Source organism: Aulonocara sp. 'chitande type north' Nkhata Bay, linkage group LG5, assembly GCF_057382095.1.
Source record: "Aulonocara sp. 'chitande type north' Nkhata Bay isolate Kocher_YH1m ecotype deep benthic linkage group LG5, A_spYH_male_GT1.1, whole genome shotgun sequence".
NCBI classification, from domain to species: Eukaryota; Metazoa; Chordata; class Actinopteri; order Cichliformes; family Cichlidae; genus Aulonocara; species Aulonocara sp. 'chitande type north' Nkhata Bay.
In genome coordinates this window covers 41,763,695-41,780,916 of record NC_141348.1, presented here as the reverse complement: position 1 = coordinate 41,780,916, position 17,222 = coordinate 41,763,695, and the positions used below count along the sequence as shown (strand labels likewise).

Genomic DNA, 17,222 nt, shown 5'->3' with positions numbered 1-17,222 from the left:
TCATCTTTACTGCCAATGAAAAGATTGTAACCTATGACAAAATAACATTAAACAGAAAAGTTAGTGTGAGGAAACTTTAGGTATTATGTGACAGAAATTTAAGCGACCAACAGAAGAGCCAGCGTGACAAAAGGAAGCTAACTGCAGATCTGAAACCAACATAATGAACTTACTGCTACTACTCATCCTCTCACTGACGACAGGTAAAAACATTACTAACACATACTTACAGATATCTCACACTAAGCAACACTACATATACATATGTGACACAGATGTCTGATTATCTATAGTGTTAACTGTATGAGAAGGGGTCCTACCTACTAAACACAGAAAATTCAATAACAGGACATAACAGGATACTAACATTTCTCTTTGATCTGCAGGTTGTGGTGCCGATGGTGATGATGAAGATGTTTTGATGGCATGCAAACAAGGATGGGTTCAATTCATCTGCAAATATCCTGAAGCAAATAAAAAATATGACCACGTCAATGTAGTTTTTCCCAATAGAACAAGCTTACGAAGCTCTCTGAAGGATGTTTGGGACAATAAAGGCAGATTTTCTCTGTACCATGATACAAAACATAAAACTCTCATGGTGGGCATCAGAGATCTTAAACAAGCAGACTTTGGGACGTACAGATGTGAATTTGATCAAGGCTCAAACAGATCTCCTGTCAAAAAGGAATTGAAATCTGGTAAGAAATGTGATTATTATTGTTGTTGTTGATGTTATTAGTACAACACAAGAAATTAATAACTAAAATCAGATTTCCTCACCTGTATTTTGGTATTATATAGTTTGTTTCTATCACACAACATAAATCATAGTTTGGAAATGTAAAGATTTATTACAGATTACAGGTTAAACGCATGTTTACATTACTTTGTTTGTTTTTTAATCTCAGAAGTTACTTTACATCTCAGACTTTTGAAAGGAAATTTCACAGTTTGCTCGTGTCTTCATCTGTTTCACACCTTTGTCAGCACACGAGGAAGTTAAAAATGTTAAAGTAGTGTGTGACAAAGTACAAGTTACATGTTGTGATATAATGAATGACATTCAAATACTTTATTGTCCTTGTTTGGGGGGTTTTGTCTTTATTTTTATACAGAAAACTGCCAGCAGCCATTTACTCAAACTGTGACCAGAGCAGCTAACATCAAGTGTCATCCAGATGTTTATTTCAAGTACGGGGTCCAGTTTTTCTGCAGAGGGGAGAATTTCACCTGTAACGATATTTTGTCAACAAAAGGTCAGAGGTTAAACGGGAAATTCAGACTCACAAACACCAACAGAGGCTTCAACGTGTCCATCAGGGATGTTTCCTCACAGGACGCTGGTGTCTACTGGTGTGGAGTGGGATCAAAGGATGGAAGCTACAGAGTTTCAGTCAGACAAATAAAACTGGAGGTTGAAGGTGCTGTAGGTTTATTATTAATCATGTATCATATATTTAAGTCCATATATCAAACCAATTAAAAAGTCCAGGAAACATTTTTTCAGGATCTAAGAGTCAAAACATTCTGGTGTGTTTCTGTGAAGGACCAGTGTTACTTTTGCTACCTGATGCATGTTTGATGTATGTCTTAATCTTTTGTTGGACAAATACAGTTAAATATAATTCTCACTGTTTGTTTATAGAGCCATCAAGAGCATCACCAACTTTCACACAGTCAGCTGTTGTTCCTCACGAGAGCTCTGGTAAGAATCTGTGTTTGTCCACAAAGGGAGTGATGACTTTGAAGTCTCTAACATGGTCATGTGTGTGAGAGCACTTTGGGGAGACATATGTCCAGCAGAGGAAGTCTGTAGTCAGAGAAACCCACACTGGGCACGTGGTCATGAAATGTAGCAGCCTATACCACAGGCTGACATTTTAGTCCTCCAGTCAGATACTGCTGCTGCAAAGTGGTCTGCTATATTTATTTAAGGGTTTAGGCATGCCTAGATTTAGGAGAGCATATGCCCACACTCTAGGTGTAGACTGCCCTACTCGGGCCCAGATATGGCCCAAATTACACACAAGTGCTGGGACCCACAGTGCAGGTCACACATGTGTCTCTTGGTGCATTACCACCAGTGAATGGTATGGAGCGAGGACCACAATGCTGCTCTAAGGGTTTCACCAAATTCAACTGGTGTATTTATCTAAATTATATCTATGATGGGTCAGTGTTACTTTTGCTACCTGATGTATATTTGATGTATGTCTTAATCTTTTGTTGGACAAATACATTTAATTATAATTCTCACTTTTTTTTACAGAGCCATCAACAGCATCACCAACTTTCACACAGTCAGCTGTTGTTCCTCACGTGAGCTCTGGTAAGAATCTGTGTTTGTCCACAAAGGGTGTGACCACTTTGAAGCCTCTAAGCCAGCAGACATGGTCCTGTGGGTCTGATGTAAGAGTATGTCCAGCAGAGGTAGTCTGTAGTCAGAGAAGCCCACACTGGACTATGTCACAATGAAATGCAGCAGCGTATACCATTGGCTGCACATTTTAGTCCTTCAATTAAATATCGTTGCTGAAAAGTTCAAGGTGGTCTGGTACATTTATTTAAAATGGCCATAATCTCTCCTTTGTTTAGGCATCCCTGCATTTAGGAAGGCATATACCCACACTCTAGATGTAGACTGCTCCACTTAGGCCCAGATATGCCCCAAATCACACACAAGTACTGGGACTGGGCACATGTGTGACCACAGTGCAGGTCACACATGAGCCTCATGGTACCTTACCACCAGTGAATGGCATGGAGCGTGAGCTGAATTTAGATTAATTACAGCTCGATTCCTAAAAATGTTGTTTTGATTGAGCATCAAAGGGCTGTACAGCGGTTCCTCGTTTATCGCGGGAGTTCTAAAAATAACCCAGGACAGGTTAAATCCAGAAAGTAGCCAACTTCATTTTTTACAATTAATATAGATGTTTTAAGGCTGTAAAACCCCTCACGACACACTTTATACACTTTTCTATGACAGGCGTGAACATTTTCACACTTTTCTGTCTTGTTTAAACTCTCAAAGTTCAAACCTTAGTAGAAAAATAAGTCCAGTATTATAGAACGAAACCAAAGATCAAACCCTGTGTTCAGGTCCAGAACATGGGAACAGAGCAGCTGCCAGAGAATTCAGCATTAATGAATCAATGGTACAGATGTAGAGGAAGCAAGAAGAATGAGTTGAGTAAAGTTTGACTTATCTGACTGTTTTGTTTCGCTTAATGTGCCTTATAATCCGGTGCGCCTAATGGTCTGAAAAATACGGTAATTTCTACTTTCCTTTAGCACGTCCAGAAGTCAGACTTTTTGTCTGATAGTTATCATCTTCCTCTGCTTTCAGCAGACAAAACGGTGCGAAAAGTTTCATCGACATTGTTGTGTTTGTTGGGGAGAAAACTTACAAACATACAGCACTGTACTTCAGAGTCACACTGCTAGCGATGGAAGATTATGTAAATTTGACAAGCTGAACGCATTTTGTACTGAACAGGAGACACAGCACGGAGGAGATGCAGAACACAACGTGTTGTAAAAAAACAACAACAACAACCCATGCAAAATTGCACAAGAAAATCCGCAAAACAGCGAGGCCTCAAAAAGTGAACCGCTTTATAGTGAAGGACCACTGTATTGCCCAAAAATATGTTTAACAAAGTGAATATGAACTTAGTTGAACTCTAAACTGAGCTGATTCAATCTCACATAGAAAACTGAGTTTTAAGTTCCAGAACATTACAATTACAATGACTTTAATGTCTGTGTTGTTAATTAACACTTGGGAATCTACCAGGGATCAGTCCATTGTTTAGTCCACCTCAGCAGGTTAGCACAGAAAGAACTGGTGCAGATGCAAAAAGAGGTCATGCAAAGTCCACACAGAAAGATGGTCCAGTCCTGCTGTGAGACAACAGTGCCAGCTACTGCATCGAGTTTTTGAATTTTAAACATTATAAAGTGTCACCTGAAATTAGAGCAAATGCAATAAGACAGTTGATTTATGAGATTAGCTAGACTCAGTAAGACTGTTTTGGTGATTGGTTGCGGAAAAGATGTTGACATTTTTATTTTATTTTGTTTCAACATGTGAACATATTATAAAAGTAAATGCTGAGTTTGAATCAGTAACTCTCTAAAGACAATTAAAAACTATATTTAGTCCCGTTAAGAATCTTAAAGTGATTTCAGACTCATCTTCACATAGTTTGAAACATGATGCCAGCTGGAACAGACATTTTTCCATCGGTGTCTAAAGTTTACACCCTTTTGTTTATTTTGCAGGTGTCTTCGAGCTGCTCATTACTGTAATGAAGTGTATAACTGTGCTGGTGCTTCTGGGAGTTTCAATCCTTATCTTCAAACGTGAGAATGTTCATTAATCTCTGTCAAATTGTAATTGTGTGACAGCAATAATGTGTGTGATGGTTATTATGTGTTGTTGAGCTAGAAATTCAGTAGTAAAAGTTTTAGGTAAAAATGTTTTACCTTATTTGCAGTTTTAAGTCCAATTTGTCTGAATAGCATTTATTATTAGGATTATGAATCAACTATTTCAACAACATTTTTCGTTCTCTTGTTGAAGGACTGTGTGTCCAAGGAGATACAGGAGCGCCTCCAGCAGCCAGAAGATGCAGCAAACTCAATTTGTGTCACTCCCAGCATTCCCACAGGTGTTGCTGCCTCACCACATTATGCTAGCATCAACTTTCAAAGCTGCTCTGGTAGTGAGCACTGAAACCCGGCTCCTCTGCCTGTAAATATATATTACAATCTTAAATTAAGCAAATTTCCAACCAACCAACTGTCTCTCAACCATCCAGACCAACAGAGCAGAAACACCACTCAGCAGTCAATGAGCCTGAGCAATAATAGACATAAGGACAGCTCTGCCACTTAGTCATTTTTGAGGTTATTTAATGTAAACAAATGTTGTACTCATTAATATCCATAGATTAACATGTAATTACAAACAAATCTGGGCAGTTTATAATGTGCCAGCTGGTTAACTGCTGCTGAATATAAGCAAAGATGATGGCAAAGCGATACTCGCCATGGAAGGATTTCTTGCTCCTGATAACGCTCCAGTGCTCTGCAGAAAAACCCCGCTCAAAAGCCTTACACACCTTGGCTAACTCCTTAACTCCAACATCCCTGCTCTCCTCCCTCTGGTGTTCATTGACCTGTCGCTCATTCAGTCTTAACTTAAATCCGACCTCGCATTTTAAAGAGCTGTACAAATTATTCGGACTAGTGTGTACCACCTCCAGGAGCACCGAAATTAGGCTTTAAAGTCCACGATTTATAAGTTCATCCACCAGGATTAATGGGCCTCCACTGAATCTTTCTTACTTTGAATTGTTGTTTGGCAGGAGACTGTGTGTTGGACCTACTTAAGGAAAACTTAGAGTAAGTCCCAAGCTCAAGGAAAAGTTGCTTGGCCTGAATACTTTGCCCGAGGCCAGGAATTTCAGCAGCTTATGTTCAACCTGCAGAACTGTGCAGGTGGACAGAGGGAGGGACAGTATCTGGAGTGGGCAGTTAAATGGTAATGATAAATGGTCTGGTTCTTATATAGCACCTACTCTTTCTGAATACTCAAAGCGTTTTCTGTCTAACATTCATATACAATCATCATCTAAGTGTACGTTTGTGTCACAGAGGCCGAGATTTGCTACAAAAAATATTTTATAATAATGCATGTTTTAAATGGTCATGAAAGCCATTGTTCATATTTACATTTCATGTTGTGTTTTCCTTTTTCTTTGCTTCTGTGTATTGTGCTGGGTTTAATGTCACATCCTACTTTCTTATGTAGCCTAAATGTGAAGTTGCTTTAAAAAGAAAAAACAGGAATACATCATGTAGTTCACGTGCCTGTGTATTGTCACCACTGCTGTTGCCATGTTCCACAGTAATTAGAAAAACTCGTAGCTTCCTGCCATTACCACTGATCAGCATTTAAGATCTGTGCAGGGCAGCTGAAACCCATTCAGTAATTATGCTGTCACCAGAGTTACTGAACTTCATTTTGGGGGGTGGTAATATTGGATGATGAATTAAGATGGAAATGTCATATTGAACATGTTAGAAAAAAGATGGTTAAAAATATTTATATTTCGAGTAATGTCAGAGATACTAGATTATAAGGCAATGCGTATTTTATATTTCTCACTAATTTCCCCCAATCTCAATTATTGTGTTGAAGTGTGGGGGAATACATATATAAGTAATATAAAACCTTTATACTTGTTTCAGAAGAAAGCGGTACGAATGGTTCATAATGTTAAATACAGAGATCATACAAATGAACTGTTTATAAAATTGAAATTGCTGAAATTAGAAGATTTGGTGAAATTACAGACATTATTAATTATGTTCAACGCAAATAATAATACATTACCTCTTAAGTTACAAAGTTTGTTTGTATTGTGTTTAGGAAGTGGGGACAGTGAAGGAAGTTTTATTTTAAGCATTAGTCTACCAGGAACACAAATCACAGCAGCAGTCACCACAAGGCACTTTATATTGCACAGTAGATACAATATTGTATTGTACAATAGTCCTTCTATTATTGTACAATTATAAGATACAGAGAAAAACCCAACAATCATGTGACCCCCTATGAGCAAGCACTTTGGCGACAGTGGGAAGGAAAAACTCCCTTTTAACTCATTCACTGCCAGCCATTTTCAAATCAGGCAACTCCCCACTGCCAGGGTTTTTGAGCATTTTTACTCATTTTTGAAGAGCCACAGAAAACTGTGTGTTATGATCATATAAACGCTGAACCTACCAAAATGAAGAACAGACTCTCTTCTTTCATCCAAAAAAAAAGCTTGTTTCTACCATTTTCCATTCTTTAGTAATCAGCTGTAGAAGAGAGGTGGGTTCCACCAAAAATGCCTGTTTTGACCAAAAAAAGGGAGAAAACGAGCTTTTTGTGAAAAATACATTTCAAGCAGAAAAGTGCCTTTGACACTAATATTTCTTGCTTTGTGACACCTCTAACATATAAAATAGTTTTTCACTTCTATAAAACAGAAATAACACTGAGAAAGGTTATGTTTTATCAAAACAATTTATTTACAAATATATGAAAAAATAAAATTCACTGACAAGCTGCCCAAGGTTGTATTCTGGCCCCTCCCATTGAAAAACTTAATTGATGTCTATAGACGTCAATGGCAGTGAATGAGTTAACAGGAAGAAACCTCCAGCAGAACCAGGCTCAGGGAGGGGCGGGGCCATCTGCTATGACCAGTTGGGGTGAGAGAAGGAAAACAGGATAAAGACATGCTGTGGAAGAGAAACAGAGATTAATAACTCTTGGTGGCGCTGTCACTTGGTGTTTGCTCGCTCTGCGGTAGAGTATCACTTCCTGTTCCTGCTCAAACACAGTGGTGTTTCTGAGTAGCTTATTTGCTTAGCAATTTAATTAACAACTTTTAAATACATTCTTTTTCATAGTATAATCTTCACGTGCTTCATCCGAAGCACACTTTCTGTGTACTCACTACCTAATTTATAGCCAAAGTATTCACTCACTCTTTACTGTTTTGCTAGCTTAGCCTAGCTCGTAGCCAACTCGTTAGCACCATGGCTACTTCACCTGTCCTTTCTGCACTTTCCTGCTCATTGTGTCAGATGTTTAGTTACTCCTCGGCCTCCTTTAGCAATAATGATATCTGTAACAAATGTAGCATATTTGCAGCTCTGGAGGCCAGGATTACTGAATTGGAGACTCGGCTTCGCACTCTTCATTCACCCATAGCTAGCCAGGCCCCTGTAGCTGGTGCAGCCGAAGATAGCATAGGCCCCGCTAGCTGTTCCCCGGCAGACGCCAAGCAGCTGGGGAAAGAGGGTGGGTGACGGTGAGGAGGAAGCATAGTCCTAAACAGAAGCCCCAGGTACACCACCAACCCGTTCATGTGTCTAACCGTTTTTCCCCACTCGGCGACACACCCGCCGGGGGTCAAACTCTGGTAATTGGTGATTCTGTTCTCAGACATGTGAAGCTAGAGACACCAGCAACCATAGTCAATTGTCTTCCAGGGGCCAGAGCAGGCGACATTGAAGGAAATTTAAAACTGCTGGCTAAGGGTAAACGTAAATTCATTAAAATCAAAATTCACGTCGGCAGTAATGACACCCGGTTACGCCAATCGGAGGTCACTAAAATCAATATTGAATCGGTGTGCAACTTTGCCAAAACAATGTTGGACTCTGTAGTTTTCTCTGGTCCCCTCCCCAATCAGACCAGGAGTGACATGTTAGACGGATATTCTTCTTAAATTGCTGGCTGTCTGAGTGGTGTCCCAGAAACGATGTGGGCTTCATAGATAATTGGCAAACCTTCTGGAGGGAACCTGGTCTTGTTAGGAGAGACCGCATCCATCCCACTTTGGATGGAGCAGCTCTCATTTCTAGAAAAATGGACAAATTTATTAAACCCCCCAAAATATGACTATCCAGAGTTGGGACCAGGAAGCAGAGTTGCAGTCTTACACGCCTCTCTGCAGCTTCTCTCCTCCTGCTACCCACCCAAAAACCCATCTCCATAGAGACTGTGTCAGCTTCCAAAAAGACAAAAAACAAACTAAAAACCAGCAACAAACAACTTAAACATAAACAATTACAAAGAAAGAACAATACAGTATCCACATCTGAACCAAAGAATAAAAAAACAGTTAAATGTGGATTATTAAATATTAGGTCTCTCTCCTCCAAGTCTCTGTTAGTACATGACTTAATAATTGATCAACAAATCGATTTACTCTGCCTTACAGAAACCTGGTTGCAGCAGGATGATTATGTTAGTTTAAATGAATCAACACCCCCGAGTCATTCTAACTACCAGAAACCTCGAAGCACAGGCCGAGGGGGCGGTGTGGCAGCAATTTTTCACACCAGCCTATTAATTAATGAAAGACCAAGACAGACTTTTAATTCACTTGAAAGCCTGAAAGCTTAGCCTCAGAAACCAGTCTTACTTGTTATCATCTATCGTCCACCTGGGCCTTACACAGAGTTTCTGTCTGATGTCTCAGACTTTATATCTGATTTAGTTCTGAGCTCAGATAAAATAATTATTGTGGGTGATTTTAACATCCATGTAGATGCTAAAAATGACAGCCTCAACATGGCCTTTAATCTGTTATTAGACTCAATTGGTTTCTCTCAAAATGTAAAAGAACCCACCCACCACTTTAATCACACTCTAGATCTTGTTTTAACATATGGCATAGAAACTGAACATTTAACAGTGTTTCCTGAAAACCCTCTCCTGTCTGATCATTTCCTGATAACATTTACATTTACAATAATTGATTACACAGCGGTGGAGAGTAGACTTTATCACAGTAGATGTCTTTCTGAAAGCGCTGTAAGTAAGTTTAAGAATATAATCCACCCACTGTTATCATCTTCAATGCCCTGTACCAACACAGAGCAGAGCAGCTATCTGAACGCTACTCCAACAGAGGTCGATTATCTTGTTAATAATTTCACCTCCTCACTACGTACGACTCTGGATACTGTAGCTCCTGTGAAAACTAAGGTCTCTAATCAGAAGTACCTGACTCCGTGGTATAATTCTGAAACACGTACCCTAAAGCAGATGATCGTAATCTGGAGAGGAAATGGCGTGTCACAAATTTAGAGGATCATCATTTAGCCTGGAGAAATAGTTTGCTGCTTTATAAGAAAGCCCTCCGCAAAGCCAGAACATCTTACTATTCATCACTGATTGAAGAAAATAAGAACCACCCCAGGTTTCTCTTCAGCTCTGTAGCCAGGCTGACAAAAAGTCAGAGCTCTTTTGAGCCAACCATCCCTTTAACGTTAACTAGTAATGACTTCATGAACTTCTTCGGTTTCTAACAAATGGTCAGCAGCCAGCTGGAGCTTAAGCAATCATAACACACAGTGGCGGTCCTAGCCTGTTTGGCTCCCTGGATTGTACATTAACATAAAACTGTTGTCGGAACCACACACACACATGAAGTACATATGTGTATGCATTGTATGCAAACGGCTACCAAACAGCCATCATAATACATCATAGAATGAGAACAGGACAAATCAACAATTGACAAGGACTAATTAATATTAAAATCATAATGTTTGGAGTTTAGTCTGTTACTGTTGCTATATTTACCATTTCTTCTTGGCGCAACTGTAACGCACATTATTTAGGGATTAATATTAAAGTATTCTGATTCTGATTGTTTCAGGATGAGCTGCCATTATCCATTGACACATCTGCTTGCATCTTTTGCTCGTTTCTCCTCCTCTTCTTTTCTCTTTTTTCTAAACTGAGCACCTGATGACTTTGAACGTGTCTTGTCCATCTTCCATTGGTTTTAATTTCGCACTCCAGTATGAACACAAGTCCCCCAACTCCAGTTTCACCACAACATAACCTAATAGACCTACTGTCATGGACCCGGGCCATGTGGGCCCGGTATTCTCGGTTTTTGTATGTTTTGTATTTCATCCCCTAGTCATGCCTTGGTTCCTAGGTTCTTCTGTTAAGATGTTCCTTATTTGGTTACCTCCTGTGTGCCCCTGTGTAACTGTGAGCCCTCGTGTTTTATTCCATGTCTTCCTCAGCCCGTTATGTCTGTGTTTTTCCCCGTGCTCTCTCTCCTCCTGTTTGAACCTCTGTACTTCCTGTTTGACTCTGCCTGTCTCCCGTCAGTGTTATGTTCACCCCGCCCTGTCTCGTTATGGTTATCTGTGTCAGCTGTGTTCCCCGTGTGTTCCCACTTTCCTCGTTAACCCTCTGTGTATTTCTGTCTGCGTCTCCCTCTGTTCGGCGTCGCGTTCTCCCTCATGTTGTGTGGATCTTCCTGTGTCTACCTGCGAGTGTTAGTTTACTTTTCCCCAGTTTAGTTTTGTATTTCCTGTGTTCTGCCGTGCTAGCATTAAAGCTGTGTTTCTCGAGTTCATCCCCGTGTCTGTGAGTTATGCATTTGGGTCCTCCTCCTGCTTGCCACACAGCGATCCATGACACCTACAGCTTAGTTCACAGATTCACTTTGTCTAAGGTGTATTTCTGGGAGTTCACACAACCCAGGATTCAAATCATGAATACATAATGGGCTTGGATTTACATCATTATAAATGAAATTTGCTCTATTTGGAAGCAGCCGCCCCCCCTCCCCTGTGTGAGACTTTAAATCATCAAACTGTAAATTATAAATTTTAAATTGTTATTGATGCCTTTACCCCGAGTCCTAAAGAGTATATTTATTTTCTTACGCTTCTTATATTTATTGTTTGTTTACTTGCACTGCTGTAACTGGAGCCTCGTCGTCTCGTCTCTCTATATACTGGATTGTATGTAGCAGAGATGACAATAAAGTTTACTGTGACTTCAGCAGCGAGCACGCGCACCGAGGGCTCTTGCGCTCACTTTTCGTGTATAGAATTTCGAGAAAACATCGGTGCAAATTATAAGTCTGTATCATGATGTCTGGTGTTTTCGTGTTTGTTGGTTTGTTTTTATTTTTGTTTTATTTTGCAAGTTGGTTATTAGATGCTGCCCCCGCCGCCCCGCCCTCTCCTCTCTGTGCAGCAAGCCTCACAAACGGAGGGCGCCCTTACTCCCAGCAAATGGGCGACAGAAAACCGATCGGTGCCTATGCCATTCCCAATATGCGCTGGCTGATGTTGGAGCAGCATAAGTACGAGCAATTTTTTATTTTGCCGATGACCATGATGCCGCCCCCCGCCACGATGCCGCCCCGGGCAACCGCCCGTGTCGCCCGTATCAAAAACCACTACTGATAACACAGAAGAACAAATGAACACCACCACCCTGAGGTGTGGAGCAGTGAAAGAAATGCACAAAATTATAACCTGGGTCATAAAACTGTCTTGCAAATCCAAACTGGGAGCTGGTTCCAAAGAAGAGGGGCTTTTTGTGCTCCTGCCTTACTTCTGCCTTCTGTCTTTAGAATTATTCACCACATGTAAATCATTGGGGAAAATATGCTTCACTGTGGGAGAGTGGTTAGAGTTTTGCAAAAAGATTCAATAATATTTGCAAATTGTGTCTAACTATTGGAAAACTATTGCATGTCAAGAGTGGTTCTGTTTCACAGACCACTTATTTCCTGTTTGGTGCTAAAAGATGTAATGTATAAGAGGAGGAGTGTATGCTTAGAAAGTGCAAAGGGGAAGTACAGACAGAAAGTCAGAAGACTAAATTTTGACCAACAGACCGGAGAGACAAACTAACTGCAGATAAATAAGCCTTCAAACCCAAACCAACACGATGAAGTTACTGCTAATGCTCATCCTCCTACTTATATCAGGTGAGGAGATCAGAATACATATGATGCAATAATAATAACTATGTTGTAAATTGTTATGTTATGCATTTTTAATCTCTTTTGCATCATTGCCTCGAACAATTACCATTAATATACGATCCTCCTTCTGTGGAATTTGCCTGCAGGCCAAGCCTCTTCTGCTTCGACTCTGTTTTTATCTTTAGTCTTTACTCTCAGAGCTTTAAACACCACAAGACTGCAGCAGAAACTGATGAAATACTCGAGTATAATCAATCAGATTCTCCAGTTTCGTAATGATTGAGTTTTGATATTGATAAATATTTTAATTCACGCAGCAGCTTTCTGTTCTGGATTTAAATGCACTAAGTTTATTACTATAATTTAGAAGCTATTTTCAGTTCTTTTAAATTATAGTAACAAACCAAAGTAACCAAATTGTTACTTTAAGCTGTTAAACAGCTTTGTGTCACTGCTTGTCTTGATTGCCAATGTAGGGTCAATAATTCTAAATAAAGAAAGATACTTTGGGTGTGATCAACTCGCGTAACAGTGCACGGCCCAGAACTCACGCAACTCATATGACCAGAAATAGAAGAAACGTTTAGTATTTATATTCTGGATTTTTTTTGTTACATTTATATTAAAAAAGATGATTGATGATGATGATGTCTTTAAGATGATTGCATCAACCCCTGTGATTATCTTACAATGACTGACATGATGTGAGTGTTTGTCTTTAGATTGTGAGTCAGAAACGAAGAGATTCACATCAGAATGGACCGAATTCACCTGCAACTGTCAAAAAACACCTGGAAAATGTCAAATGGTCCATGTAGCTGATCGTAGCTCAAAAACTGAAAAAAAGACTCTCAGAGTAATCCTCAAACAAGATGAGAACAAGGACCCCAAAAAGAATGATGACAAAAAAGAACTGCAATTTAAACTTGGTAAGAGACTCGCTTTAAAATTCAAGTGTTTTTATTTGTTGTTTGTTTGTTTTTACTGTATAAAACAATATTTTTATAAGAACCATCAACAATGAAAAAGACAAACAAAAAAGCTTCCAATAGTAAAAATTTTATCTGCCAATTCAAGAAATTACACTTATTATTAATGCACTATTTATTTTTTTAGAGACATTTTATTTACTTACTTACTCATTTCCTACAACCATTTTGTTAGAATTGTTTACGTTTTTCTTTGTTGTTTTCTTTGCAGAAGAAAATGGCTGTCCAAAGCAATTCAATCAAACTGCATACAAAACAGCTAAAACCACCATCAGATGCGATCATCCTGAAAATAAAACTGAGTTGTGGTTTTTCTGCAAAGAGAAATCTTCTGTCTGTAACAACATTTTATCAGACAGAATATCCTTTCACACAAACACATACAGTGTCTCCATCAGTAATGTGTCCAGTGAGGACAAGGGTGCCTACTGGTGTGGAGTAAAGTTCACTGAGAACAATCATCATGTCGCACTAACAAAAGTAAAATTGAAAGTCGAAGGTGAGTAAATTCACATGTTCAGCCCCCGAGGTCTAAATTTTAGGAAATGGCACAACTAAAATACTGTCTGCTGGCAAATTCTTTCTTTAGAGATTAAAAATTTCAAAAGAAGCCCAGTTGTTGGACAGAACTTCACTTACTGGTGTAAATACGACCAGACTGTCTCCTCAACAACAAAGTTCATCTGTAAGGGAGAAGATCCATCCATATGTCAAGCTCTCATAAACACCAGCCAGCCTGGTATGAACAACAGGTTTTTCATGACTGATAACATAAAAGAGAAAAACATCACGATAACAGTGAGAGAAGTAACATCAGCAGACAGCGGGACGTACTGGTGTGGAGCGGAAACAAAACAACAACGCAGCAACAAGTTCTTCAACAGACTGTCCCTGACAGGTGAGACGTGCTGTTTTATTCTGTGGCTGTCATCTGACCCGTGGTCATTAAGCACAAGACAGACATATGTTTTTTTTACCTATTTTATTATACATTATTCATAATAACTAGAAATAAACTGTATGAACCCTTAAACTGCATACTTACACAAACATAGTAACATACAAAAGTTTTATATGACAGGAAGCTGTTTGAGCTTTAAGATAGGAAAATAATAATAATAACTGTTTTTTACTCTCAGCAACAAAGCACAACGTTTTAAAAAATTACCAAGATGAATTTTTAAAAAGCTGTGACATTTAAGCAAGAGTGTCAATTTATTAACAAAACCATCCCACCAGAGATCACAACACAAGAAGAAATCAAAATAACAAACACAAGAAAAAACACTTTTAATTTGCAAACTTCAACAGATATTTTTTATTTTTTGCTTTCAGTACAACCAGCACCACCTTCATCCGCTACCCCTTTAACTACAACAACCACCACAACTGCTGAGAGTCATGGTGTGACAGTAGAGCTGGAGACAGATGGTAAGTCTGAAGATGTCCACGTTGTTTAGTTTTACCTTTTAACATCTGTAAAACTCATTTATTTCCTCAGGACATAAAGTTATGATACATGTGCGTGTTTTACATTTAATTTATGAATTCTATCATATGTAACATGAACCAAAGGCTCTGCTGCGAGTCGTTGTGAGATGTGTGATACACCCTGAAAATTCTGCTGTTCATAAGAAATGGGGAAGTTTCAAGATGGTCACACGTATAAAACATTCACATTGTTTTTATACTATTTTCTTTCAATTGTTCAACAAAGACAGTTTGAGACGTTTATGATGGAAATGTTTATTCTGGTTTTGTGTTGCAGTCATCTTTGGGATTACCACTGCTGTGATCATTGGCGTGGCTGTGTTTCTGATCGGTTTCTTCCTTATTTACAAACGTGAGAACATGCATTATTGCACATCATGAAACACAACTATATACAGGCTATTTTTACCCACATAAACACACCCATGTACTTCTCTATTTGTAATGTCTACTGCTAAAATTTCAAGTTAATAATAGTTTGAAAATTTCTATTTAAATCACACTGAACAAAACCAAATTACTAGAAAATACTCAACATGTGATTTTGCTTGTTCCCTAATTTTTCTTACTTGTTTCTGCCAGGAGTTTCATGTACAAAAAACAAAGGAATTAGTGCATCGCTGCAGCACGTCAAAGAGGTTAGTGTGAAAATGTCTTTAATATAACTGGTGCACAGAGTCTGACCCAGCAATCATGGATAATTGAACAGAGCTGCACACACGCAGATGTCGGCTTACAAAAGTGTTCTAGTCAGGCGTCTCTTATAAAGCTTCAAATGTTTTTCACATTATTGCAAGAAAGAAAAAAATGCTTTAATACATCTGAATGACAATTAAATTAATAACAGCAACTCAACACATCACAACTGAACTTCTTTGAGAATAATTTCAGAAAATATTTAAACTACAGTTTGAATTTGCTAAATGACATAATAATTTTTAATATATATATATATATATTCTGAGTATAATTTGCATGTATATTGTTAATTTTTCGGATGCTATGTGTTGTTTTTTAACTTAATTTTTCATCGCATTCAATTGCAGGACTCTGCCTATGAGGAAATCCAGGAGCGCCTCCAGACGCCAGGAAATGCAGTGGATTCGATTTATGTCACTGCCGGCATGCACACAGATGTCACCTCAGTACATTACTCTACCATCAACTTTCAGAGCCACTCTCGGGAAGCTGGTGGTGAGGAAGTGAATCCCAGCACGTCTGCCTGTGAATATTCTACTGTGGATTTCAGAAAACGTCCAGATAACTCAACCATCACTCAAGCATCCAGACCAGCAGAGGAGAATCTCTACTCAGCAGTCAATGAGCTAGAGCAAATACGAAAATAAGATCAGCTCTGTCAGGAATTTCTAGATGATTTCAGCATTATACATCCAACTTGTAGAATTAGTTTTAGTGAAAATGTGTTAATGTGATGTTATGATTAAATAACGTTAAATATGACTCAGGGGTTCAGCAACTTGTCTTAGGATGTTGAAAATTTGGTTCAGAATGAAGAGTTAGTAAAACAAACTGTAAAACTATGTAGCTGCAAAAACCGCGTATAACCACGAGGAGAGAGAGGTTTTGACTGACTGCTATAGATAGATAGATAGATAGTAGGGGTGCAACAATACACAAAATTCATGGTTCGGTTCGATACTTTGGTGTCACGGTTCGATATTTTTTTGATACAAAAAAATGTTCATGACTTTTTAATTATTATTTTGATTAGTCAGTCTAGACTCAATGCTTGAGGTAGTTAAGCTGAGTGATAATGTTGTGTGTGTGTATTTGTGTATGAGTGTGTGTGTGTGTGTGTGTGTGTGTGTGTGTGTGTGTGTGTGTGTGTGTGTGTGTGTGTGTGTGTGTGTGTGTTTATCAGTCCAGTCCCTTTTTGTTGAGGAGACGGATGGCTTGTGGAAAAAAGCTGTTGCACAGTCTGGATGTGTGTGCCCGAATGCTTCGGTACCTTTTTCCAGATTTTTAGGTTTTGTATTGTTGATTGTAATTTATGCTTAGAAATATTTAACCATATATGCTTAGAGGTGTATAATCAATTGTGTAGTGATAGGATGTGTGATCTTTAGCAGGCTGCAAAGGCTTGGTGTGTATTCCACACTGGAATGCACACCTACATCCTGGGAGCATGGGAAGAGGTCGTACCTTGTTTTATTGTTTTATGGTAGGATTAACGTAGTTGAGTCTAAGTGCCTTTTACATATAGATGAACTGTTGGATTTTCCAGACCAGCAGGTTAAGGGAAGTTGTTTATGGGGTCACACTCTGACCCCCCCCACACACACACACACACACACACACACACACAGTATTCTTTGTTCACATGTATACCTATGTAAGATGTTATATGTTAATGACCCTATGCATATTCATGTAACCACAATAAAAGGAGTGCTAT

At 38.9% G+C, this 17,222-nt stretch overlaps 2 protein-coding genes across 2 annotated transcripts; both read left to right on the top strand.

Moving 5' to 3' along the window:
- The first annotated feature begins 406 nt into the window (after nucleotides 1-406).
- LOC147331372 (lachesin-like) lies at nucleotides 407-1,486 on the top strand. Its single transcript, XM_086293655.1, has 2 exons — nucleotides 407-701; nucleotides 1,119-1,486. Exons 1-2 carry the CDS (start codon nucleotides 422-424, stop codon nucleotides 1,484-1,486), a joined length of 648 nt encoding a protein of 215 aa, XP_086149781.1. The 5' UTR covers nucleotides 407-421.
- Nucleotides 1,487-13,082: 11,596 nt separating this feature from the next.
- On the top strand, nucleotides 13,083-16,198 carry LOC147331371 (uncharacterized). Its single transcript, XM_086293653.1, has 7 exons — nucleotides 13,083-13,255; nucleotides 13,527-13,814; nucleotides 13,905-14,213; nucleotides 14,651-14,746; nucleotides 15,084-15,158; nucleotides 15,389-15,444; nucleotides 15,853-16,198. Exons 1-7 carry the CDS (start codon nucleotides 13,132-13,134, stop codon nucleotides 16,150-16,152), a joined length of 1,248 nt encoding a protein of 415 aa, XP_086149779.1. The 5' UTR covers nucleotides 13,083-13,131; the 3' UTR covers nucleotides 16,153-16,198.
- The last annotated feature ends 1,024 nt before the right edge of the window (nucleotides 16,199-17,222 follow it).